The following is a 24,858-nucleotide window of genomic DNA, read 5'->3' on the forward strand; positions in this document are numbered from 1 at the left end:
CTCGGGATAACTATTTACTTGACCTTGGCCAGTAAAATTTTCTGCCCAGTTCTAGAGGAGTTGGAGGTGGATTGGGAGGGGACATGAAAGAGAAAAGGAGAAGGAGAAAGAGAAGAAGAAGGGGAAGGGGAAGGAGAGAGAAAGATGGAGAGTTCTGCTTGTTCTGGAGGTGCTGCTAAGCCTAATGGGAAGTGTAACTAGAGAGTGAGCCAGACTGAGTCAGCTGGAGGTAGAATCAAGGACATCGGAAACAAAGTCCTGAGTTTTTTTACCTCCACCACTTCATGGATTCATGAAATTGATTAAGATCAATCACTTCTCTCTTGTGTGTAAAATGGAGTTAGTGACATTTACTTTGCAGGGCTGTTATGGTAGGGCTGTTAGGGCTTTAAGATACTGGATAGGAAGAACCTATCCAGTCCAGTTTCTGGCATATACTAGGCTCAATACATGGAAATAATTATCCTTCTTGGTTTCTTCCTCTCACTTTACTTCAGCTTCATGTTACTTTTCCATACCTGCTCCATGAACAGCATCTGACTTTTGGGGTGAGAGGACCACTGATTAACTCTTTGGCTTTTCTTTTTATAACAACACTCACTGTAGTCCCAACAACTTCTAGCTTTCTTATAATTAAAGAATTTTATGATTTTTCTCTGGTACTGCATACAAGTCTTTGGTGTCGTCATTCAAAACCAAGAGACTAAGGAAAATTTAACGTGCAGACTTTTTCAGGTTTCAGCGTCATCTTTCATGGCACTATTGCTACTGTGGAATCAATGCTATGGAGAGGATGGTTTCAGTGCAAGACTCCAACAACCCCACTCCAGATTTTATTTTTAAGGATTTTTTTCTTTTCTTTTTTCTTTGAGTCACAGCAAATATTGGGTTGGCCAAAAAATTCATTCTTTTTTTTCCATAAGATGGCTCTAGTAGCACTTAGTTGTCTTTCACTTCATTCAAAACAGTTTTCTTAGATTGTATGAGACAGCTGTCATATCAGTGTGCATTTAAAAAAAGACATCAAAATTGATGAATTTTCGTGTAGTCATTTTAATATTGAATATGGAAGAATAAAAGCAACATCTTCAGCATATTATGCCTCATTACTTCAAGAAAGGTAAAAACACAACCGAAACACTAAAAAAGATTTGTGCAGTATATGGAGAAGGTGCTGTGACTGATCAAACGTGTCCAAAGTGGTTTGCGAAGTTTCGTGCTGGAGATTTCTTGCTGGACGATGCTACACTGTTGGATAGACCAGTTGAAGTTGATAGCGATCAATCGAGACATTAATTGAGAACAATCAACGTTATACCACACGAGAGATAGCCGACATACTCAAAATATCCAAATCAAGCGTTGAAAATCATTTGCACCAGCTTGGTTATGTTCATTGCTTTGATGTTTGGGTTCCACATAAGTTAAGCGAAAAAAACTTTCTTGACCGTATTTCTGCATGCGATTCTCTACTAAAATGAAATGAAAACTTTCCGTTTTTAAAACAAATTGTGACTGTCAATGAAAAGTGGATACTGTACAACAATGTGGAACGGAAGAGATCATGGGGCAAGTGAAATGAACAACCACCAACCACACTAAAGGCTGGTCTTCATCCAAAGAAGGTGATGTTGTGTATACGGTGGAATTGGAAGGGAGTCCTCTATTATGAACTCCTTCCGGAAAACCGAACAATTAATTCCAACAACTACTGCTCCCAATGAGACCAACTGAAAGCAGCACTCGATGAAAAGTGTCCAGAATCAGTCAACAGAAAGCACATGATCTTCCATCAGGATAATGCAAGACCGCATGTTTCTTTGATGACCAGGCAAAAACTGTTACAGCTTGGCTGGGAAGTTCTGATTCATTCACCATATTCACCAGACATTGCACCTTCGGATTTCCATTTATTTAGGTCCTTACAAAATTCTCTTAATGCAAAAAATTTCAATTACTTGTAAAAGGCACCCACCTGGAACAGTTCTTTGCTCAAAAAGATAAAACATTTTGGGAAGGTGGAATTATGAAGTTGCCTGAAAAATGGCAGAAGGTAGTGGAACGAAACGGTGAATATGTTGTTCAATAAAGTTCTTGGTGAAAATGAAAAATGTGTCTTTTATTTTACTTAAAAACTGAAGGCACTTTTTGGCCAAACCAATACATCTTTATTCTTTTCTGCTCGGGAAATTTGGTTTTATATTCATTCACTACAAGTCCTTCTGACTCTCAGGAAACTAAAGATAAATAAACCTCAGTATTTTTTTCCTATCAGGCTTTTAATCTACCATGACAGTTGGAAACAGTCATTAATAATTGAGACACAATCAAAAGATTTTACAGTATGTGTGGTAAAATAATTATTTATTACAGAATTATAGAATTAAATCTTCCCCTGTAATGAAAAACAAGGACTGCACCAGTACACAAGTTTGAATTCAATAACTAGAGCTTGCTTTAGGCATATCAATGAAAAAAGTTTCCTCCAAAAGCAAATTTGAAAATAAGGAGAAATGTATTTGGAGTCATTTCTCTTGTCTCAAGATAGTGCAATATTTTCTATAATAAGTAAATCAGGTGCATGGTAGCACTTTAATTTCAATATTTTGATTTTCTTATTTTTTTAAGACTGTATTTAAACTCTTGATATAAAGCAGAATTTTAATTTCCCTTTTTTCAAAGACAATGTTGAAAGGTCACTTTCTAGCTTTAAAAGTTTTAAGAAATGACTCATCGTACCACTACTGTCTTATAGGCTTCAAAATCAAATTTCCAGTCAGTATGTGCATTTTCATCGGGCAAGCACATATCCTTTTTTATGTGTTGTAAGAGAGATTATTATTAAGAGCTTTTTGTTTCTGTTTTCTATGTTTTAGGCAGTAGATCTTCAGAAAACTCCAACAAATAGATAAACAGAACATTGCATGCTTTAATGAAATATACTGTTTGCATTAGTTGTAACAAAATCTCTGACAGAGATTCATAAAAGATCTAGAAAGTTTTTCATTTTATTAATCTCAGATTTATCATCACAAACTAATTTATTTTTATCACTGCTTCCTAATTAGTAAAGATGCCTACATTCAGAAAGATGAGCATTCTCAAGCTGACAACTTTGTTCCCTAGACACATAGCAGCAACCAAAAGGGAGCTATGCCAAAGCAAGGGTCATCAGTGAATGAGGCTTGCGTCAGACCAAGTCTAGAAAACATTTCTTCTTCTCTCTAGTGATCAAAAACTGTGGAAGCTTTTGTGCCCAAAGAGACATGGCAGAGCATTTGACTGAGGAGCCAGGGTGGCTTGAGGGCCAGGGCTGAAAAGCTGTGTGTGACAAAGGACTGAGCGCCCTGGGGAAAGTGCCATGGCCACCCTCTGGATTGTGGTCTGGTTCCAGCTGGGCCCAGTGGACCTGGTCTGGCCTTATTTTAGCACTGGCTTAAAGGATTCCAGGAAAACCTACTTAGTCCAGATTCTTTGAGGAACAACAGTTGGAGTCTAGGCTCACTGTTGACTAATTTGAAAATCTCAGATTAGCCTCAGAATGGACTTCTAATCAAGACATATTTATTGAATCCCTATTACATGTTTCAAGGCCATCTAATTTCAAATTTCCCCCAAACAAACTTTGTTTATTTATTAATTCATATCCACCTACAGGAAGTTAGATGTCTGTAATGGTAGGTCAAAGAGAACAAAACTCAAAGAATGATTAAGGCATTGTTCCTCTCACCCCTGGCAAAGCTACCTACTCTTCAGTTAAAAAAAAAAAAAAAAAAAAAAAAAGATCATTTATTTATCCTGTTCTTTAAAATCTCCAAATATTTCTATTACATGATTTTCTTCATAATGCTTTTTCAAAAATCTTTTTCTAAACTTTAATAAAATTCTCCTATTTAGGAAATTAGGAACTGTTTGTGTTCCAAAGCTTTCCTTAGTCCAGAAGACACAGGAATCATTTCCATGTGTGTTGCTAAAAACAAGACAACAGGCCCCAATGGAGTCCCTTATGCTAAACTCTCCATCACCAAACTTAGACTTAATTACAATTTCGTCTCTTCTAGAAATGGAAGCTTAAGCCAGCCAGTTGGGAGGTGCCTGTTCAGCATTATTTAGGTAATGTGCCTAACAGGCTCCCACCATCCCCTAAGAGAAAGATACCTTGCAATAGCCAATCCACTTTTTGCCTGGTATAACTTCCTCGTTCCTGCTTCCTTTTACTTTGTATAGCTCCTCAGACCTCCTATCTGCCAGATTGGATGTTGTCTAAACCACGAATTGTTGAATAAAGCCAATAAGATCTTTAAAATGTATTCAGTTGAGTTTTTAAAAATAGTGTGGCCTTTAATTTTGTCAAAATTATTATTATTATTACTATTAGTTTATAAGAAACATCAAATATTTATTGGGAACATCAAATAGTTCCTGAGAAAAGAAGCCAGAGTAGAAAATTACCAAGAATATCGAGAGAAATGAGTAGAGACCACCCAGTTCCTCTTGAAAGATGAAACATCCTTCTAAAGTTCTTTCTGAGCGCCACTGCGATCGATACCTATTAACTTCATTAAAAACACAAATAGAAGGGGCTTGGGGCTTCCCTGGTGGCGCAGTGGTTGAGAGTCCACCTGCCGATGCAAGGGACGCGGGTTCGTGTCCCGGTCCGGGAGGATCCCACATGCCGCGAGGCAGCTGGGCCCGTGAGCCATGGCCGCTGAGCCTGCGCGTCCGGAGCCTGTGCTCCGCAGCGGAAGAGGCCACAACAATAAGAGGCCCGCGTACCGCAAAAAAAAAAAAAACAACACAAACAAACAAACAAAAAACACTAAAAGAAGACTTATGGTGTTATTTCACAGCCGTGATTCCAGATTCCACTCGGTCATTCCCTCTTATCTCCCCCATCTCCACTGCTCTATGTCTGAAAATCTGGTCTGGTGATTTTCAAGGTAGAGAGGACTCAGGAATAGCTCATCTTTGGAAGTGTAAGAATTTCCCAGGGATTAGGACACCAGAAAAGAACTAGTTTCTACCGGATTTAAATATTACTTCAATTGTTCACGACAAATTTTGAGTTAAATTGAAATGGATTAGCTGCAGGCTGCGTATACCCGCTTTCTCTGAACGTTAATCTACATATTTATTGGTCCCCTATGTGTTCGAACCTCTGAAACAAGCATGAAATAAACCAAAGATGCATAACTCAGATGTAAAAGTACTAAAATTTCCTAGACCCCAGGGATTGTTCTCAGTAGTTAGGCAGTAAGTATGCCTTCGGTCTAGAACTTCTAAAGTTGTTTTGGAGGATGGCCCCAGCTCGGTCAAGGCCCATTTCGCTTTGCATCTGAAGAGTGCAAAATTCACCGACTGGGAGTTTAAGCTCAGAGACTCAAAACCCAGAGCTGGTCAAGGGCGGGTCCGCACGCGGCTGCGCGGGGCGCACGGTGCGGGCGGGTCGTTTTGGCTCCCCGGCCTCAGGGTTCGAAGCTCCGGGGTCAGCCCTGCCCCGGGCTCCACGCCCAGGAGCGGGTCCGAGCCGCTAACTTCGGGCCAATCAGCGCGCGGCGTCCCCGCGCCCGCAGCGTCCCGGCGCCCGCAGCGCCCGGGCCCGCGCCCCCCACGCCCCCGCGCCAGCAATGGCAGCTGCGGCCTCGGCGGCTCCGGGCCGAGCTAGACCCGGGACGAGGAGGGGCTGAGCCGCGGGGGATCCTGGAATCGGCGGGGAGGTGGGGATTCTGGGAGGAAAACTCCATTTCCTTCTTCCCCGCCGGCCTCTCCCCTCCACCCCGGCACCCCAAATTTCCATGTGTCGCCTCCCGGGCGCATAGCGCCGGTGTTAAGCGAGGCGGCGGCCGCGGCTGGGAAAATGCTGGGCATGTACGTGCCGGACAGGTTCTCCCTGAAGTCCTCCCGGGTTCAGGACGGGATGGGGCTCTACACGGCCCGCAGAGTAAGAAAGGTGGGTGACCCGGCGGCGGCCTGCGCGCCTCTGCTCCCGCCGTGCGCCCTGCGCCTCCCGGGCTCGCCCCTCCGCCGGGCCGGGGGCTCCGCGGGCTTCACTCGCGTCGCCCCTCGCCGGGCCGGCCGGGAGCCCCGCGGGGAGGCTAGGGCGGCGGGGGTGGCCTTCGCCCGCCGCGCCTCGCGAGCGGGCAGCGCCACGTAGGTGTCGGCGGGGCGCGCTCTGCAGCCGGCCGGTCCAGAGGCGGAACTGCCGCCGGCCGCCCTGCGGCAAGATGTCTTTCCTCCCCTGCAGGAAGTGAGTCGGGATGGAGCCTCCCTCTTCGTCGGCTCCGGGAGTGGGCAGAGGCACCCGTGGGCGGGTGTCTTCCCAGGCGCGCACGAGCTCCATCGCCGCCTTTCTTCCTGTAGGGAATGCCTCACTTTCCCTGTGGGGATTGCGGGGAGCTGCCCAGAGCGCAGCTCAACGCAGGCCTTAGCATGTCATTCAGACACCCCGCAGTTCTTTCCTTCCTTCCAAAATGTGTAATGTGAATCCTGGGAGGTGCCAGCTAGATACTGCGTGAATCGTTGAACTTTTTTCTCAGCTTTTCTGGATTTTCCTCGGATCTTTCCTTCCAGAGATTTAGAGACACGTGAGTAGGACCAGCACATGGCAGTGGCCCTAAGGGAACGACCTGGAAATGTTGGATGTTGAAAGCAAAGGCCTAGGAGGAGAGATTACTGGACAATACCAAGTTTTTGGATTCGGTGAAACCTGTTGTTATAGCCGTTTCAAGGGATGTGTGAAATCACGGAGGCAGTGGTGAAATGCCTAGGGTCATGAGAGCCACCGTTTACTGAGCAGATATTTGGTGCTAGGGCCCATGCTTGCTGCGTTACCTCTGTTAGTAACTTCACTGGCACAGCACTCCTGTGCGAACAGTCTTAATCCTCTTGTAGGAGAGGAGAAAGCAGAAGTACTTGGAGGTTAAATTTCCTGCTGAGTTAGTGAGTTAGGCTTCAGACCCATCACTTCTTAGTCCAAAGCTCATGTCCTTCCCAGACCTGTTTCTGCCAGCTTCCCAGCACCCCTCACCCCCACTGTGTAGGGGTGAGGTTTGGGCAGCAGCAGGCTTGTTCAGTTAAGGTGGGCTAACAAGAGGTTCACAAGATGCACCGGAGACACCAGGATGTCTTTCATCTGAGTATGAGTCTTTCCCCACCCCTTCACCTAAGGAGCAGGTGAAGAAAGGTGCACAGGTGCTTCAGAAGGCCTTCATTGACAGCAGGGTCTGTAAGTATCTCCCAGGGTAAAATTGGAAACAATAAACCCCGTATTTACTCCTTCAGATGGGAGTTTGGGAGAATGCTCAAAGGAGAAAAGCAGGTGTAAACACTTGATCTGAATAGATGTTTTTGCCAAAAGGGTAAATGTTAAAATCAACATTCTTTCAAAGCAGAAGTTGAGATTCTGCTTTTAATTTTCTCACAAGATATGAAATTCCCAAATGGATTTTTCTTGAAGGTCTCAGGACTAAAAATAAGTACTTAAAAATTAAACACAGTTCTTAAACATTATTTTGTTTTATGTTTTTAATAGTAATATAGTAAAAATTGTACAAATATTAGAATTATTAAATTATCCTTATTTTTTGCCTTATATTATTTAGGTTTTTAGAAACAGCTGGCCGATGTATGTTCTTTTGATATTTTTATTAATTCCAAATTCTTTTTCCATGAAATAAGTTATTTGGAAGTTTTAAATTATTTTGGGGTGTAGAATGAACAGCTTCCAAAATCATATATTATTGCATTTTATTATTGCAGTACTTACAGATACTTATCCTTTCCTGGTTTGTGTAACTTCAACATGTAAAATGCATGGTTTCATCCAGGTCACATCTAGAATGCTTACCTATAGTTCAAGTGAATGTGCAGATGTTTGCAATAAATCCAAATGACATACTATTGGTGATATAGTTTAGTTGTGATCACAAGATAATCATAAGGTCATCGATCACTGACAGGTTCATTGATGCCAGAAATGACCTGGAAGTAGGCTTCAGCTCCTTTGCCTTCCAGAAGCTGAGGACAAAGCTGAAGCTGAATAGCAGATTTTAGCTATACTGTAAAGCTAAAGCTGAATATCAGTGCATCCCTTACCAGTTTGCATATAGTTTCTCTATGCTTAAATATTTTTGCAGTTACCTTGTACTAGCTTTAACTCTGGCCATTAATCAAAGGGTCTGCGAAAAAGTATTTCAGCAGCTCTATTAAGGACCTTACTTAAAAGTTTTTATGTTCTCTATTCTAAACAAATTGTGGAATGTATCACAGAAGTTTTATCACACTTTTATAACACGTATGCTTGTATAACAATTCTGTTTTTCAAAAACAGTTGCAATTCAAGTCATCTATTGGTTTCAGTTCAGAGAATCTAATCCAGAGCTGTACTGAGGTTGGGGGATTTTGCTAGACCCTCTACCCCCGCTACATTCACCATATTGATTGGGGATTCCCTTACCAATGGGATCCCTAATCCCTTTCTAGAGCCACCCCTTTTTGTGTGGAGTCTCCTAGAGTGGAGTCCCTGCAGCAGAGTCACCTAATTCCCTGGCTCCACCTTAGTCCCACTCGGTGTTTCCTTGGCAGTTGTCCTTTTTTGTAGGCCTGGTGCTGCTGCTGCTTTTTTTTTTTTTCTTTTTTCTTCTATAAAATGTACAAAACGACAAGAAGAAGAAATGGGAAAGACTTCTTTTTCTTTTCTTGCCATTACGGAAAGTCCTTTCCTTTTCTTGCCGTTATGGAAATTTAGAGATTGCCTGAAGAGAGGGTCATCTGGTAGATATTTCTGTGTGAGCCATTATTCTTGGAGAAAGAATGGATGAGAGTCTGCTGGAAAGCCCTAGAGTAGAAAAAGGAGGCCTGAGTTCATTCACATTTATACGCATTGCAATTTGCTAATGATAAGATAAAAAATAATACAAAATAGTAGATTTAACACTTTAGCACCCCAGACCCTGTTCTACGTGCTTGCCATGTGTTATCTCATGAGCACAGTTTAATGTTGTAAAAAAGATGTGGAATTCTAGGTTACTATGCAGATTAAAATTAATGTTAGGTACTCAAAGCTAATATAGGAAGTATACATACAATGAAAAGTTATGTAAACATCTCACTACATTACATGTTTTATATCAATGACCATATTTTTCATTGCCAGCTTATATGATTAACCAGGCGGTGGTGTGTTTGACATTGTGTTTGAACTCAGAAAGTGCAGAGGTAAACCATAAGATTTCTTTGAGTTCTCAGATTCTGTGATTTTATGGAAAGGGTTAAGGTGGCAAATATACCACTACCTGTCTTTGTTTCCTTGAGGTTTGTTGTAGGCTGTTGGTTTTTCTTCCCCTCTGACTTTCAGTCATTTAGTCTTTCAGGTGTGGCAGTACTGTGTTAGGCCTTGGGGATACAGACGGGTGCAAAACAGACAAGGTCTTTGTCCACATGGAGCTTGTGTTCTTGTGTGGGGAGAGACGTAGCAAACAGGTAAAGGAAGGGAAGATTTCCAAGACAGTTGCAGCATGTGTTAAGTGAAAGAAATAAACGGGGTGATGCATTAGAGAGTGAATGGAGGTGGAGCCTCCTGGTGGAGCATTGATGAGGCTCACGTCCCTTGATACACACCAGCCACAGTGAATTGACCCCACTGGGGTAGCTCAGTTCCTGGCTTCCTTCCCTCTCATCCCTGTGCCTTTTTGCCTTAGGGACTCCTGAGTGGCATCCTGTGCCCTTGAACCCTAGGGCAGTCTCCCACTACACTTTGCTCTTCTATTGAACAAATGCAGGTTCCTAGTTCAAATTTGCCAGATACCCTAGGATCTTATCCACAGCTTCTTTTCAGGGCACAACTTATTGGCAGCACGGAGGCATTAGTTTCCTATTGCTGATTCCAAACCATCACACACTTAGTGGCTTAAAACAATCCAGCTTTATTATTTTATGGTTCTGGAGAATATAAATCTAAGATGCGTAGGCAGGGCTGGTTCCTTCAGGAGGCTCTAAAGAGAGAGTTTACTTTCTTGGCTTTTATAGTTTTCTAGAGGCTGCCGACATTCCTTGGCTCATGACCCCACATCATTCTGACCTCAGCTTTTGTCATCACATCTCCTTCTCTGACTCTGACCCTCCTGCTTCCTCTTACAAGGACCCTTGTGATTAGATTGGGTCCACCCAGATAATGCAGAGTAACCTCCCCAGCTCAAGGTCCCTAATGTAATCCCATCTGCAGAGTCCCTTTTACCATGTAAGGTAACATACAGATTCTAGGGGTTAGGATGTAAACCTTTTCTGTGGGCCATTATACATCCTACCCCAGCTCCAAAGTATAATTCTTCCTTGTCTACATTCTGTGGAACATTTTACAGTGCATCCTTCCTCACATACTGGTCCCAATAAAATGTATGCATTACAGATCGACCATGTTGATGACTCCTCTGCCTTGTTTTCAGTGTTGATTCTAGCAAAGGTCAACAAGGTTGGCATTCATGCAGTAAAGCCTGGGTGAGTGGTTCCCTTATAAAGAGGAAGAGAAAATGTGTACATGAGAAGTAGAATAGGAATTAATAGATTCTGATGGTGTTCTGAATGATGGTGTTTAAAAGAACTTCAGAGGGAATCCAGCTTGCACCTTCTCATCTTACAGATGAAGACATTGAAGCCCAGAGAAGCTTTGCCGGGAATCTTGCTGCTCACAACTCTATTGCAAGCTCCTCTTCCTTCCACAGCACAATCTCCCTCTCCCTCTCCTTCACACCAAGGCAGGCACCTTGATTCTCTTTGAGGGATTTGTAGCAAAGACATTTGATGAGGTAAAATCCCGAGAGAAAAATAACTGAAATAAGGGTTTGAATCTGAGTTTGTGAAAATACAAGAAGCTAAAAAAATGAGGCAAGTTGTATAGGGTTAGAAAAACATATGGGAAAGAGAAAACCCCAAAAGAAAAGTAAGTAAAAGCATAGAGGAAGAATCACCATGCATAAATTTTAATACAAGAAGACTAGATTTTGTGGAAGAAGGTGTTTTGTTGATCCACTCAGAAGGTGACTCTCCTGAAGAAATAATGGGTCTTTATACTCTGGCTAAAATTCTGCCAGTAGATATTTGTTTACAGTTCCTGGTGGCTGGTGATAGCTAATCTGGAAACATAATCAGAGGGAAAATAATCACCATCGATGCCTGCCATATGTGCTATCTCTTTTCTATGTTCACACATTTACACTCTACAAGAGTGACTTAATGCAGCTTTGTATTTCCTGGTGTTATTACAGATTCAGATTTTGTTTTTTGTGTGTGATTATAACAGCTACAGTTAATTCTTCCAACAAATATTTATTGAGCAATTGCAGTTGTTAGGCACTGGGCTAGTTGCTAGTGACAGAAGGGTAAGTGATAGAATAGTCACTGGATGTGTTACACAGTTTGTATTTAAGCCCTACAACAAGTCTGCAAGGTGGTCGTTGTTGTCCTTGTTTTATAGATGAGGACACTGATTGTGAGGAAGGTTATATCACAAGTGGATTAATCAGAATTGGAACTCAGATTCTTCCATACGTCCCTTTCACTAAAAAGAAAAACCAAAAATTATTTTTCAATATACTGATAAAATGCTACATCCATGCTCATTTCCATGAGTACAGACACATACCTATTCACACACTTTTAAAAAGTTATTTTACAAAAAGGAGAAAGGAGTATCATTCAGCAGTATCTCATAGAAATCCCTCTAGGTAATCTGCTTTGGCTTTAATTTATTATTTTTAATAACTGAACATATTCTATGCGGAGGATATGACATAATTTTCATTTCTTTGGGTCTTGTTTTACACAGTTATTAAGTAAATGTTTATTACCAAGATTGGTACCAGCTGTTTGGAATACAGTAGTGAACAAAATAGAAATTCTGGCTCTTGCAGAGCTTGCATTTTCGTGAGAGGAGAAGAAGATTAACAATGAACGATTAGAAAAGTCTTATACTGTGTTAAAATGTGATAAGTGCTGTAGAAAAGAAAAAGTAGAGCTGGGTATTGTTGACTTGGCAGACTGTGTGCGTTTGTGGGAGGATGTTTTTCTACATAGGTGGTTGGCCCAGTTAATCCTCACTAGCTGGGAAATTTGGGCAATGACTTAAAGGATGGGAGGGAAGTAGCCAAACATTTCTAGGGCAAGAACATTCTAGGCAGCAGTTAGAGTAAAGGCCCTAAGATGGGCGTTTGCCTGTTGTGTTTCAGGAATAAGGAGACTGGTGAGGCTGGAATGGACTTACCGAGGGGCCAAGTACTAGGGGAGGAGGTCAGAGAGATAGTGAAGAGAAGGGTACCAGGCCTACATTTCTTAGGGCCTTTTGGGGCATGCCATTGGCTTTACTTTGAGTGAAATGGGGAGCCACTGCAGGGTTTTGAGCGGAGGAGTTACATGATCTGACTTGAGCTTATCAGGATCACCCTGATTGCTGTGTGGAGAATAGTTTACCAAAGGGTGAATGTTGTTAACTGGGAGATTATTAGGATTCTTTTGCAGTTATCCATGTGAGAGGTGATGGTGTCTTAGACCAAGATAGTGGCAGTGTTGGAAGTGTAGTTTGAAGATAGAATATGCTGATGAGATAAGTGGAAGAAATGGAAGATGATTACAAGGGTTTTAGCCTGAGAAATTGGGAGGATTGGTTTGTCAGCCAGCAACTGAGATAGGGGAAGATTTTGGTGCAACAGGTTTAAATGGCCTTCGCCATCTGCAGTTTGGTTTAAGGCATGTTGATTTTGACAAGTCTGTTAGACAACAGATATCAAAAAGGCAGTGAGATATAGTTGTTATACCGGCAGTTCCTCCTTCCCATCCTTTATGCAATCATTTTCATCTATTTTGTGTGTTATAAACCTTACAGTACATTTTTACTATTTTCCCTTTATACTATCAATTATCTTCTAGAACAATTACAAAATAAGGCAAATTGTGTTATTTACCTTTATTTCCATTTCTGGAGCTCTTCATTTCTTTGTTTTGAGTTACATTTCTGTCTGGTATCATATTCTGGTACCATATTCTTTGAGCATTTCTTGTATCACAAGTCTGCTGGCAATGAATTTTCTCAGCTTTTGTTTTTCTAAAAAAAGTCTTTTGCTTTATTGTTTGAAAGATATCTTCTCTAGGTTGACAGGTTTTTTTTTTTCTCATTACATTGAAGATATCACTTGTTCTTTGTTTTAGTTTACAAAGTTTCTGACAAGAAGTCTGCTGTAAGTTACATTCTTCACACATAATCTTTTTTCCTCTACTTTCAAGGTTTTTCTTGTTTTCTTTGCATTTTAACAGTTTGAACATGATGTCTTTAATTTTTTTTTAAAACTTGCTTTTTTATTTTATATGTGGTTTGATGTCTTTTATCATTTTTGGAAAATCCTTAGCCATTTTCTCTTCAAATATTACTTTTGGCATAAGCTTTCTCTCTTCTGGGACTCCAATTACATGTATGTCAGACCAGTTGATGTGATATTGTCTCACAGCTCTTACATTCTTTGTTCTGCTTTCTTTCTCTTTTTTTTTCTTTTCACACTTTGTGTTTGTTTAGGTAATTTCTGTTGCCTTCAAGTTTACTGCTGCTTTTCTCAGCTGTGTTAAGTTACCTGGTGAGTCTGTCAAAGGAATTCATTTTTGAAACTATGATTTTTATATCTAGCATTTTCACTGGATTCTCTCTTATAGGTTCCATGTCTTAGCTGATAGTTCCCCTATGTTCTTGCATGTTATCTGCCTTTTTAGTACATTCTTTAACAAATTAACCATAGTTATTGTTAAAGTCCTTGTCTGATAGTTCTAATGTCTGTGTCATTTCTGCATCTGATTCTGCTGATTGCTTTGTTTCTTCAGAATTTGCTGTTTTTTCCCTTGTTTCCTTGTATGTTTTTATTTTTGTATTTTTGACTGAATGCCAGTGTCATGTGTGAAACAATCAGAGTGTGGTAAATAGTATTTATGTTTGGAAATATGCACATGTTTTATTTTGTTATCCTGTTTAGTGTGGGAGTTTGGGTCAACCTAGTTAGGAGATAAGGTGGGTTTGCATTATGTTGTTGTTTTTGTTACTTTCAGTGCACCACAGGCTTCAGATTCTTCTAGAGTTGCTTGTGATTAGGGTGGTGGCCGGGGTGCTCCAGGTTTTTCTCAGTGTCTCTATTCTACTCTCAGCTTTCTCCTGTCCCTGAGTGCCTGCATCATAGTGGGTTTCTCTCACTGAGTTGCCATGCTCTTGTCCTTCCCCCACAGTAGACCGCTGTGTTATTTGAGGTCTGTGTTCTCTCTGTTCTCTGTCTTGGTCCAGCTTCACTCTTATCTAGGGTTTATTAGCCTGAGCTCTGGGAGTTGAGTTTCCATAGCATTCCTACCTCTCTTTCCCGTAGGAGCCAAACTTTTGTCTCGTATCAGTGATTGGTTTTTTTGTGGGAGAGTGTTTCCTGTCCCTCACCCAATGGTAAGAATCCTTTGAGGTTGTGGTATAAATTCCTGAGCCTGTACTGCTTCCTTCAGCAGCAGTTGATCTTTATTTGTATCCTGGAGATGACAGAGTTTGCTATGTTCTTGTATTAGCTGAAGGCTTCTCCTAATATGAGAGAAAGATAAGGGCAGGAGGTATGGGGTGTTGTGCATTCTTGCAGCGGCTGCTGTTTTCCTTCTGCACCACTGAAGGAGTCTCTCTGTCCTTCTTTCTGTCCCCCAATCTTTGTTATATGGGGAGGCCCTTGGAAAAGAGTCTGTATGTGTGTGTGAACTCCCCTTGGGTCTGGGGCTTCCAGTGGTTCTATACAGTCAAGCTGTCTCACATGCATTCTTTAGCAAACTATTAAAATGTTAATTGATTTCTTACTTGCTTGTGTGGTGGCCGGCAGCTCCTCCTTCTGTGATCCGCCATAGGTAAGCCAGTGCACTCTCAAGAAAAGTTATGATTTTATAGTTTATCGACTTTCTTATTATTAGGGTAGGAGTGATAGTCTTTCTAAATCTTTGATGGATTTTGAACTTTGAATGTTTTAAGATTAATGGCATTTTCTGTATATTTTTATTTATTATTTTTTATTACTTAACCTATCTGTCCAATTTTGAAAGGTATTTTAAAATCTCCCACTCTAGTTCTTCTTGCGTTTTTAAGATTTCTATGCTACTGGTTTCTCACTGTTCTATTTTCTTCATAAATATGCTTTATATCGTTACATAACGTTATGCTTTATTCTGTTTAGTGCAATTCAGCTGTTAATTTAACCTTGTATGGTACGCTATTACCTTTTCTTGGCTTTTATCTGTATAACTTTGTCTACTCATTTTAATTTACTTTTTATCATTTTGTTTTATCTTTTTGTAATCATGTTAGCTAGGTTATATTTCATAATGCAGTATTACAATCTCATTTAATAAGAGAATTTAGCCTTTTCATATGTAGTGTAATGACTAATATAATTGGTTTTTATTCTTGTCATCTTTACACTCATTACTTATCTTATATTGTTATAACTTATTTTGAATTTTCCTTATTTTTGCTGTCCAAGTCACTATTCATTCTTTTCCCCCCTCTTGTTAATTTATTAGTTCTACTCTTCTTTTTCTTTAGTGATTTACTTTTTCTTCCCCTCTTTCGTAATCAGATGCACATGTTTTTTTATTTGATAGCTAGAGCCTCAACCATATTCTCCACAAAAAATATGATTTCTTCCACAAGATGTTCATTTCTCTATTAGTTCCCTCTTCTCCTTCCTTCCTGTCACCACTCAGCACTCCCCCCAACCTCTGCCTGCCCTGCAACTTTGGGAATGCTTTTGTCTTCCTGCCTTTCTTCACCCCGATTCCTAAGTTTTGATGAAATGGTGTGTTACTTAATAGAATTTCTTTTAAAAGTATATCCCTTGTTTCAAGAGTTGTTATTTAACTTGTATATTCTGCATACCTAGGTGTGTATATACACCAGCTATTCATTTTCTTCTGATTTTTGTCCTTTGTTCTGGTTAATTTGTTTAGTTAGAGACTTTTTATGGTTCTTTTTCTCATTAAATCATGTGGATAGTATTCTCTCTGAATCTGTGTATATCGTCAAGTAGCTCTCCTTCCCATCTGACTGTAAAGGATTTCCTGACTGGATAAGGGATTCTCAGGTTGTTGTATTTCTCTTTCAATTTATTCTCTAAAAATATTTAACTAGGAAATTATGCTTTTTTCACTTTTAAAGGTTTTTTTTTTTGAGTGCTGTACTTGAATCTCCTTAAATTCTCTTACATAATTGACATATTCCAATTAATTAATTAATTATTTTTTTGCCACACCGCATGGCTTGTCGGATTTTAGTTCTCCGACCAGGAATTGAACCTGGGCCCTCGGCAGTGAGAGCGCGGAGTCCTAACCAATGGACCGCCAGAGAATTCCCAACATAATTCCTTTTAATTAACGTACTCTGTCTGCTACAGATGTTCTATTTTACAGAGTATGGATATTATTTTTCTGCTTGGTCTCCTTCATAGGCACCTGGGCCCCTTTTTACAGGCAATTTGCCTTGGTTGTTTTATCGAAGCTCAAGACTGGTTATTGAAGAACACTCTGTGGTATCAGTCCTTCCCCGTAGGCAAAGGGGTCTCTATTGTCATGGGCCTGCAGTGACAGATAGACTGTCAATTCCCTGTTGGCTTTCTGGTCTCCTTGCACTTTCCTGGGCTGCAAGGATGGGAAGGACTGTGGGCTATGGCCCCAGCCTTCTCTGCCTTTCAGGTTCTTCTCAGGATCCCCTAGTTGCCAGTCCTCAGCACTCTTCTGCTGTTTTTCAGTTAATTACTCAGCCCACTTTAGAGAATGCCTCACACCAGTTCTGTGCCAGAACCTAAGGCTTCACTTATACACAGTTACCCATACATGCTAGTAGAAGTTGTTTTGCTCAAGAGAAGCAAGTGACTTAGAATTGGGGTTAAAGGAAAAGGTGCTGCATTCAGGTCACCATAATCCAGAATCACTTCTCCTTCACAACTCTCCTGCATTTCCCATTTCATATTCATATTATAACTGATGAATTTCATAAAGAATAATTCTGCTATATCCTGGGCACTAGTGCATTTCTGATATTTGCCATATCAGCTCAGAGTAACAGAGACTACTGTAGTAATCTAAAGCTTGGGGGTTATGTTCTCTCTATAACAAGGTGGGCATTTGCTGCTATCAGTTCAGTGGCTCAAAATGTCAGGGTGGAAGTCTTTGCAGTTCTCTCGGCCTCAAAATGGCTTCTTTAGCCCCAGCTATCATGCTTTGATTCCAGATGAGGAGAAAGAGGAAGTAACCAAGGCATTAGGGTGTACCTCCTGACTTAGCTCTCATTTAAGAGCTTTTGTAGTAAGTTCATACAGTGATTTCTGCTTCCATGTTGTTAGCTATCTTCTCTGTCTAAATGGGGAACTGGTAATGTTTTTCTACCTGGGTACATTAGTACCCGCCACAAGGTCAGCATTCTAGTACTAAGGAGGATGGATATAGGGAAGCAAGTTGTCTCTACCTGGTCAGTCTTAGTAGGGAAAGAAGATTGGATATTTTTCATATTGAACTTTTTGGAAATGTACTTTATTGATGGCCTACTTGTATTGCAAGAGCACACACATGCATAGTACCTTAGCACTGAAATATAATTATGTTCTAAGTGAGGACTCTAGACTCCTTCTGTGAAAAACATCATTATTTTACATATAAATGATTCAACTGCAGATTGATTCACTTGAATGTAACTTATTTCATCTATATGTATATATTTTTTATTTGCTGAACCATTTCAAAGTAAATTATAGATATTATGACAATTCATTCCTCCATATTTTAGCATAAGGACATTTTCTTAAGTAGCCATACTGTCATTTTAACATCCAACAAAAATAATAGTGATTTCCTAATGTCTTTTAATTCCAGCCCATATTCAAATTACTCCAAGTGCTTCCAGAATGTTTTTATAGCTGTTTATTTTTGAACCAGGATCCTCAAGGACCACTTATTATACTTGGTTATGTCTATTAAATCTCTCTTTAACAGTTTCCCTCTTTCCATACCGTTTTTAAAAAAATAACAGTTACTTTCTGAAGAGATCAAGCTAATTGTTTGTGTTGTATCTCACAATCTGGATTTATCTGATGGTTTCCCAAGGCACATTATTTAATGTTCCTATCTTCTGTATTTCTTCTCATCTGAAGAGTTAGATATAGATTATTATTATTTTTTGTGAAACACACTGACACTGTGTATTAAACACTTCTCTCTACCCTCTGGATACTCTTTTTTTTTTTTTTTTTTTTTTTTTTTTTTGCGGTACGTGGGCCTCTCACTGTTGTGGCCTCTCCCGTTGAGGAGCACAGGCTCCGGACGTGCAGGCTCAGTGGCCATAGCTCACGGGCCCAGCCGCTCCACGGCATGTGGGATCTTCCTGGACCGGGGCCCGAACCCGTGTCCCTTGCATTGGCAGGCGGACTCTCAACCACTGTGCCACCAGGGAAGCTCTGGATACTCTTTATGTTGCAGAAGATAGTGCAGTTTTGGCAGTGGGAGACAGGAGGGAACATAGGAAGCATCATCCCCCTCCCTCTCTCAATGTGTTTTATCCATGTGCGCTCTTCCTAGGTAGCAGGATCTCCCCAGGTGCTGGGTGAGAGGCAGGACAAGCGGGAAGAGTTCTGTGCATGTTCACTTGCCCTTTGGCTTCTGGAGGTGCCTGGAGAGTTTAGCAAACACTCCTGTCACATCCCTATGGCAGACACTGGGGAATGAAGGGCTAGAATAATTTACTTCATACTGCGTTTTAGCAGAGGGCATATAATATCTGGTTTTTCCCTGAGTAATACCAGCACCGGGTTAACGTAATTTTTCCATTGTAAAGATAATTTGTGCTTTGGTAATCTGTGAGCTGATAGTGTATGAATACCTATTTTACTGTCAACCTTTTACCTGATGGTTTTAGCATCCATTGATAATCCTTCACTGAATCAGTTACATTATTACGGATTTCAAAATGGGGATTTCACTTGACTGTTCCTCCTTTATTTATAAGTTAGCATTCCTCTGTAAAGAAGAGCTTTCCTTCATCGCTTGCTGCTGTCTGCTTATCCTGAAGTAGCGTAATTGTTGAAAGATAGGACAAGATGCTTAGTTCTTTCTCTTTATTAATTTTAGTAAGCTGTTATGCCAGCAAATGAGACATTTAAAAAATTCTTTTTTTTCCTCTCAGGCAATCATTGTGGCTTTAAGAATTTGTTAATGTGTTTCAATCAATTATACTCTTGTTCTCTTTGATCCCCAAATTGTTCTAAATTTGGTCTGTGGAAGCTCTCTCTAATAGGATTTGAGAGCTGGAAGGAATCTTAGAAATCAGCTAATCCACATTTCTCAGTTCTATAGGTGAGGAAACTGAAGCTCCCAAGTTTGTGACATCCTGATGTGTCACAGATAATTAGTGGCAGAGCAAGGATTAGGATCCAGATCCCTGGAGTACTCAGGTAGTGCTTTTCCCGTTACTCTAAGAGAGAGATCTGCAGTAACTCTTGGTTTCAAATTCCTGCTAATAATATTAATCAAAATGAGAGAAAATGGCCCACATGTTTGCAATCGTACATTTTTAAATTAAAAGTTATTGTCTAGTCCAGTGGGTCCCAAATTGAATGGATATTTATCTGCATTTTTTAGAAACAGCAAAGAAGCACCACTGTAGGCTCAGCATTGGGCCAGTCTGAGAAGTGAGTTTGACTTGGACATTTGGTATCTACAGGTTGAATTTATCTTGCAATCACATTTTATTTGATCTGTGCAGAATTTTGAAAACTTGAAATTCATTGCTAATGTAGAGTAGTAGTGATTTCACAAACAAATTTGAGTTGTCAGCTTCACTAAAATATTTGCAGATATCTTGCAACATTGGGCTCCCCCTGTGATATAACAACAGTCAGTTGGAGTTGAAAAGCTTTTTAAATGGGCATGCCCCTCCAACTCACCTCCTGGCCACTCCCTACTGTGTCCTTCACATGTTTATTGTCTAATGTGCTGCTTTCCTGCCTCACCTTGTAAGCATTTGAGATAGTGACTCTTCAGATTGTTAGAAGTGAAGAATTCTTGGAAGGTTTTTTGTAAGGTAGTCACAGGTTGAAGGTAATAATAATGATGCTGACGCACATTAACAGCAAGAAAATGGTAGAGTTGATAGTTTTTCTGCTGCTAGTATGAGATCTTCAGCAACTAAATCACAAAAAATAAAACCAATGATGATAGGAAGTCAACTAGAAATTTCTGAAATTTTCAAGAAGATAGTTTGAAATGTTAGTTTCCTTCCTATCATTAATTATGAACCTCACTTTAGGTGTTTAATATGCTCATGCACATGTATATATAATTTATATTATAATGAATCCTATGAAAAATTTTAATTTTTATAGCTCAAAAATGGTCAAATACTGGCAATATATCATATGGTTTATCTAAAAGAAAAAATTTACCCATGGGTGAGTGCCCTAAATCTTCCTTTCATGGGTATGTTACTCGAGCAGGTTTGAAGCCTACTGAGGCAGGAGAGGCTTACTCTTAGGTTAGAAATATCATAGGAAATGGTTAGTGAACAAAGCAGTGTGTACATTAAACCTGTGATGATAAGAAAGTGCTGTTTGTATAGTAGAAATGACAGTGAACAAAGAGAGAAGGGGGTGGGTAGTAGGTGCTGGGATCTTTAGGGGAAGGCCTGGAGTGGGTCAAGTAATTATAAAATCCTCATCTAAAAACAAATATAAATTGTTTTGATCATCTGCAGTGTTTCTTACCACAAGTGTATGGATAACTAAGAGTTGACTATTTATATTTTTGTAATCTTGCAGCCACAGAAACTCAAGTTTATTTGACCACATCATCCCAGTATACTCACTAGTGTACTTTGAAGGCAATTTTACCAAATCGAGAAAGCCAAATATACTTAGAAATTTATCTCCTCCATCTGTGTTTTTTTTTTTTTTTTTTTTTTTTTTTTTTTTTGCGGTACGCGGGCCTCTCACTGTTGTGGCCTCTCCCGTTGCGGAGCACAGGCTCCGGATGCGCAGGCTCAGCGGCCATGGCTCACGGGCCCAGCCGCTCCGCGGCATATGGGATCCTCCCAGACCGGGACACGAACCCGTATCCCCTGCATCGGCAGGCGGACTCTCAACCACTGCGCCACCAGGGAGGCCCCATCTGTGTTTTTATGTCAGTGTTTTTTAAATTGGATTGCAACCCATTGGTGAGTTGTGAAATTAACTTTATTGGGGCAAAACTAGTATTTTTTCAAAAGTGAAGTAAAATAGAGTAGACAGTATGGAATACATTGTACAGAGGAAGGGTAGTATTATTTTTAAAAATTTACATGTTAGTTTTTTATGTGTGTTTCTGTGTACACTTGACCTTTGAACAACATGGAGGTAAATGCACACAGAATTTATAGTTGGCCCTCCATATCTGTGGTTCTTCCACACTGGTGCATTCAACGGACCAGGATGGTGTAATTAAAATACCTGCATTTAAGTGGACCCACATAGTTCACACCGTGTTGTCAGCTGTATAGATGTGAACATGCTAGGCTGAGATGCAAAATGTATTTCTTGGCTGAGGAAAAAAAAATTGAAAGCCGTATTTATTATAGTTAGAGTTTATGATAGAGTGATTGCTCACTATTAATAGCAAGGCTTTAAACTCACAGTCCTGATTCTTGTTTTGAATTTTCAAAGCTGTAAGTCCTTTAATAATCTTCCTAGGCCTGCATACAAGCAGGCTTTTTCCCCCAAGCCCAGTGCATTTACTTGGGTTTCCATCCCTTTCTTTTCAGTCCTTTGAATGCTGCTGAATTGATTGATACAATTTTATATTTCCTCCAGATTTGTACTGCAAAGAGGAACTGACTGGCATGGGTAGATCTCTTGCATTGGAAAGCGTGTACTCAGATGATTTCCTTCTGCACTAGTTGGTAAAGGCTATAAATACATGACAAAGTGGAGTGAAAAGTTGGACTATATATGCATTAATACCAAATCCTCAAATTTTTTACCAAAAACACACCTTAATATTTGGTCTGTCTTCCAGGTTGCCTGAAATAGCCAAATAGCAGTCTCCCTGTCTCTTTGGTGTACTTGTTTTTGGTTTATTTAGGATTATCGTCTTGATTTCAGGGATCTCTGTAGCATTTTCTGCTTCCAAGTTAACATTAAACAATAGGTCTTCAAAGCTTTGCCATTACTTGTGACTTTTCAGAACCTCTTTTCTTTGTAACATGAGGGGCTAGTTGGAATTCCTCTAAGTTTTAACATTTGACTGTTGCCTGGAGTTGGGTTTTCTCTTGTTCATTAAGTCATTTATATGCCTTGAAACATTGTTTTGGTGGTTATTTTTCCCCCTAACAATGTTCATCAAAATACCGTACGCTAACACATATAACACATATATATGGAATCTAAGAAAAAAAAGGCCATGAAGAACCTAGGGGTAAGACGGGAATAAGGACACAGACCTACTAGAGAATGGACTTGAGGATATGGGGAGGGGGAAGGGTAAGCTGGGACAAAGTGAGAGAGTGGCATGGACATATATACACTACCAAACGTAAAATAGATAGCTAGTGGGAAGCAGCCACACAGCACAGGGAGATCAGCTCAGTGCTTTGTGACCATGTAGAGGGGTGGGATAGGGAGGGTGGGAGGGAGGGAGACGCAAGAGGGAGGAGATATGGGAACACAGGTATATGTATAACTGATTCACTTTGTTATAAAGCAGAAACTAACACACCATTGTAAAGCAATTATACTCCAATAAAGATGTAAAAAAAAAATTAAAAAAAAAAAAGTTCGTCCACCTCCCAACGAAGAGAAGGGTTCTTCTGTAGAATAGTCACAGGTAGGTTTGGAGGAGGCTCACGAGGGCATGTGTGACCCTGTACCCTCTCTGCACACACGTCTGTGGATTGTCTGGCTGGACAAGCGTGATCCCACCCTCTCTGTCTCTCCAGTCCTGCTTTGGTTGCCTTAGTTGTGAGAACAGTTTTGCTTACCCTTTCACCCTGCCTCTCGGGTCCCTCCCTGCCGGGGCCACTCCTGGTGTCTGCCAGCAGCTCTCACCTGGGAACTTGTCCAAATGCAGCTCCACACATCCCACTCCCAGAGATTCTGATTTTAATAAGCACAGGATTCTGAATTTGTAATAAGCGACGCTGGTGACTCTCATGCTGGTGATTCAAGTACGCACTTTGAGAAGCCCTGGTTTATAGAGTGCCCCCTTGGTTGTTTGAAAGAGTGGCAGGAGAATTTAAACTTTGTGTACGAACAGTCTTCCTCTGAGGATGGCAAGTCTACTTCTTTCTTGTTCATGATTGGGACGAATTTATGATTTTTATGGAAACCAGGTGGTTTTCTGCCTGGTGGGCTTGTCTCAAGTCAGGCAAGACTCAGTGCTTCTCATTTTAAGACCACTTGCCAGTGACTGCAGAGGTTTGAAACATGAAAGTATAGTGTTCAAGCCTTGTCCGAATTTAAATATTGAGCGATTTAACCCTTTCTTGTTGGCTCCTGTGTTGTGGATTTAGGCTCTTTGGCTAAAATAGATTAAGTTAGATTTAAAATATGTAAATATCTTGTGTTGGGTAAATTAATATTTTAAATGTATCTCAATCATTGGGCATAAGGCTTTGGAGAAAAATGTTTTTCCAGAAGAGAAATAATAGTTTATTTTAGTAACTTGATTATTGATTATTGTACTAATCCTTTTTCAATGTAATCATTACTACTCAGGGTGAAAAGTTTGGACCATTTGCTGGAGAGAAGAGAATGCCCGAAGACTTGGATGAAAATATGGATTACAGGTTGATGTGGGAGGTGAGCATGTGATTGTTGTTTTAAATATTTAAAATATGTTTTTCTTTGTACTACTTAAGGCATGTATAAAGCTAAGTTAATAGATATTGATTCCAGTTGACAAAGCATTGAAATGTTTGAATTTTAAGGAACCTAAATACCTTGAAAGTTTAGCATTAAAATACTGTTGAAATATCTAACTAGACAATTCTTCTGTAACTCTGAAGTTTATATACTTCATCATTAAGAAAGTTATCCATGAATAAGGATGTTTGGATTTCAAAATAAGCACATTCTTTTTATGGATTTAGAATTTGATTTCTGTAAATGAAATTATACTTTTCCTTTAACTTTTATTTCCCAATTGCAGTGTTAATTGCCCAGAAACATTTCTTTTTTTTTTTAACACCTTTATTGGAGTATAATTGCTTTACAATGGTGTGTTAGTTGCTGCTGTACAACGTGAATCAGCTGTATGTATACATATATCACCATATCCCCTCTCTCTTGCATCTCCCTCCCACCCTCCCTATCCCACCCCTCTAGGTGGTCACAAAGCACTAAGCTGATCTCCTGCACAGAAACATTTCTGAGCTCTGTGTTGGAATGAAAATCCCAGCTTAAAATGTACCTTACCTTTAAAAACATATAGTTAAAGAGCTATGACACTGTAGATAGTCTTTTGCAATCTGAAGTCTCTCTGTTGTAGGAATTTGTATATGCAAATGTATATCTATATATTCTGAGAATTTTCATCCTAGTTTATGTCAGTTATTTTCATTACTGTTCTTTCATAATCTTTAGAAAAAGAAGGGCCCGAGGGATGGAAATAGAAAAGCAGAGGTGTAGATATTGTTAAACAAAAACTTGGAAAAGGAAACTCAGTCCCAAGAATTTTATTTGGTGGGTTCCATGAGGAGTGTGGGAGCTGAGATGGTATGTATAGGTGAGCCTAAGGGAAGTAGGATCATAAAATCAGAAAGATAAAGAATACTGAAACAGAGAACTACACATAAAATGT

At 40.1% G+C, this 24,858-nt stretch overlaps 1 protein-coding gene across 2 annotated transcripts in view; it reads left to right on the plus strand.

Annotated features, from left to right (window-relative positions):
- Positions 1–5,857: 5,857 nt before the first annotated feature.
- Positions 5,858–24,858, plus strand: part of PRDM5 (PR/SET domain 5) — a gene marked incomplete at both ends in the record, with an annotated part of 204,797 nt that continues 185,796 nt past the window's right edge. For both annotated transcript variants that reach the window (XM_079706169.1, XM_079706170.1), the window contains 2 exons: positions 5,858–5,950; positions 23,775–23,858. In XM_079706169.1, the coding sequence (XP_079562295.1) occupies positions 5,858–5,950; positions 23,775–23,858 (177 nt within the window). The remainder of the gene's footprint in view (positions 5,951–23,774; positions 23,859–24,858) is intronic.

This window comes from Hyperoodon ampullatus, assembly GCF_949752795.1.
Source record: "Hyperoodon ampullatus genome assembly, chromosome: 1".
Lineage (NCBI taxonomy): Eukaryota > Metazoa > Chordata > Mammalia > Artiodactyla > Ziphiidae > Hyperoodon > Hyperoodon ampullatus.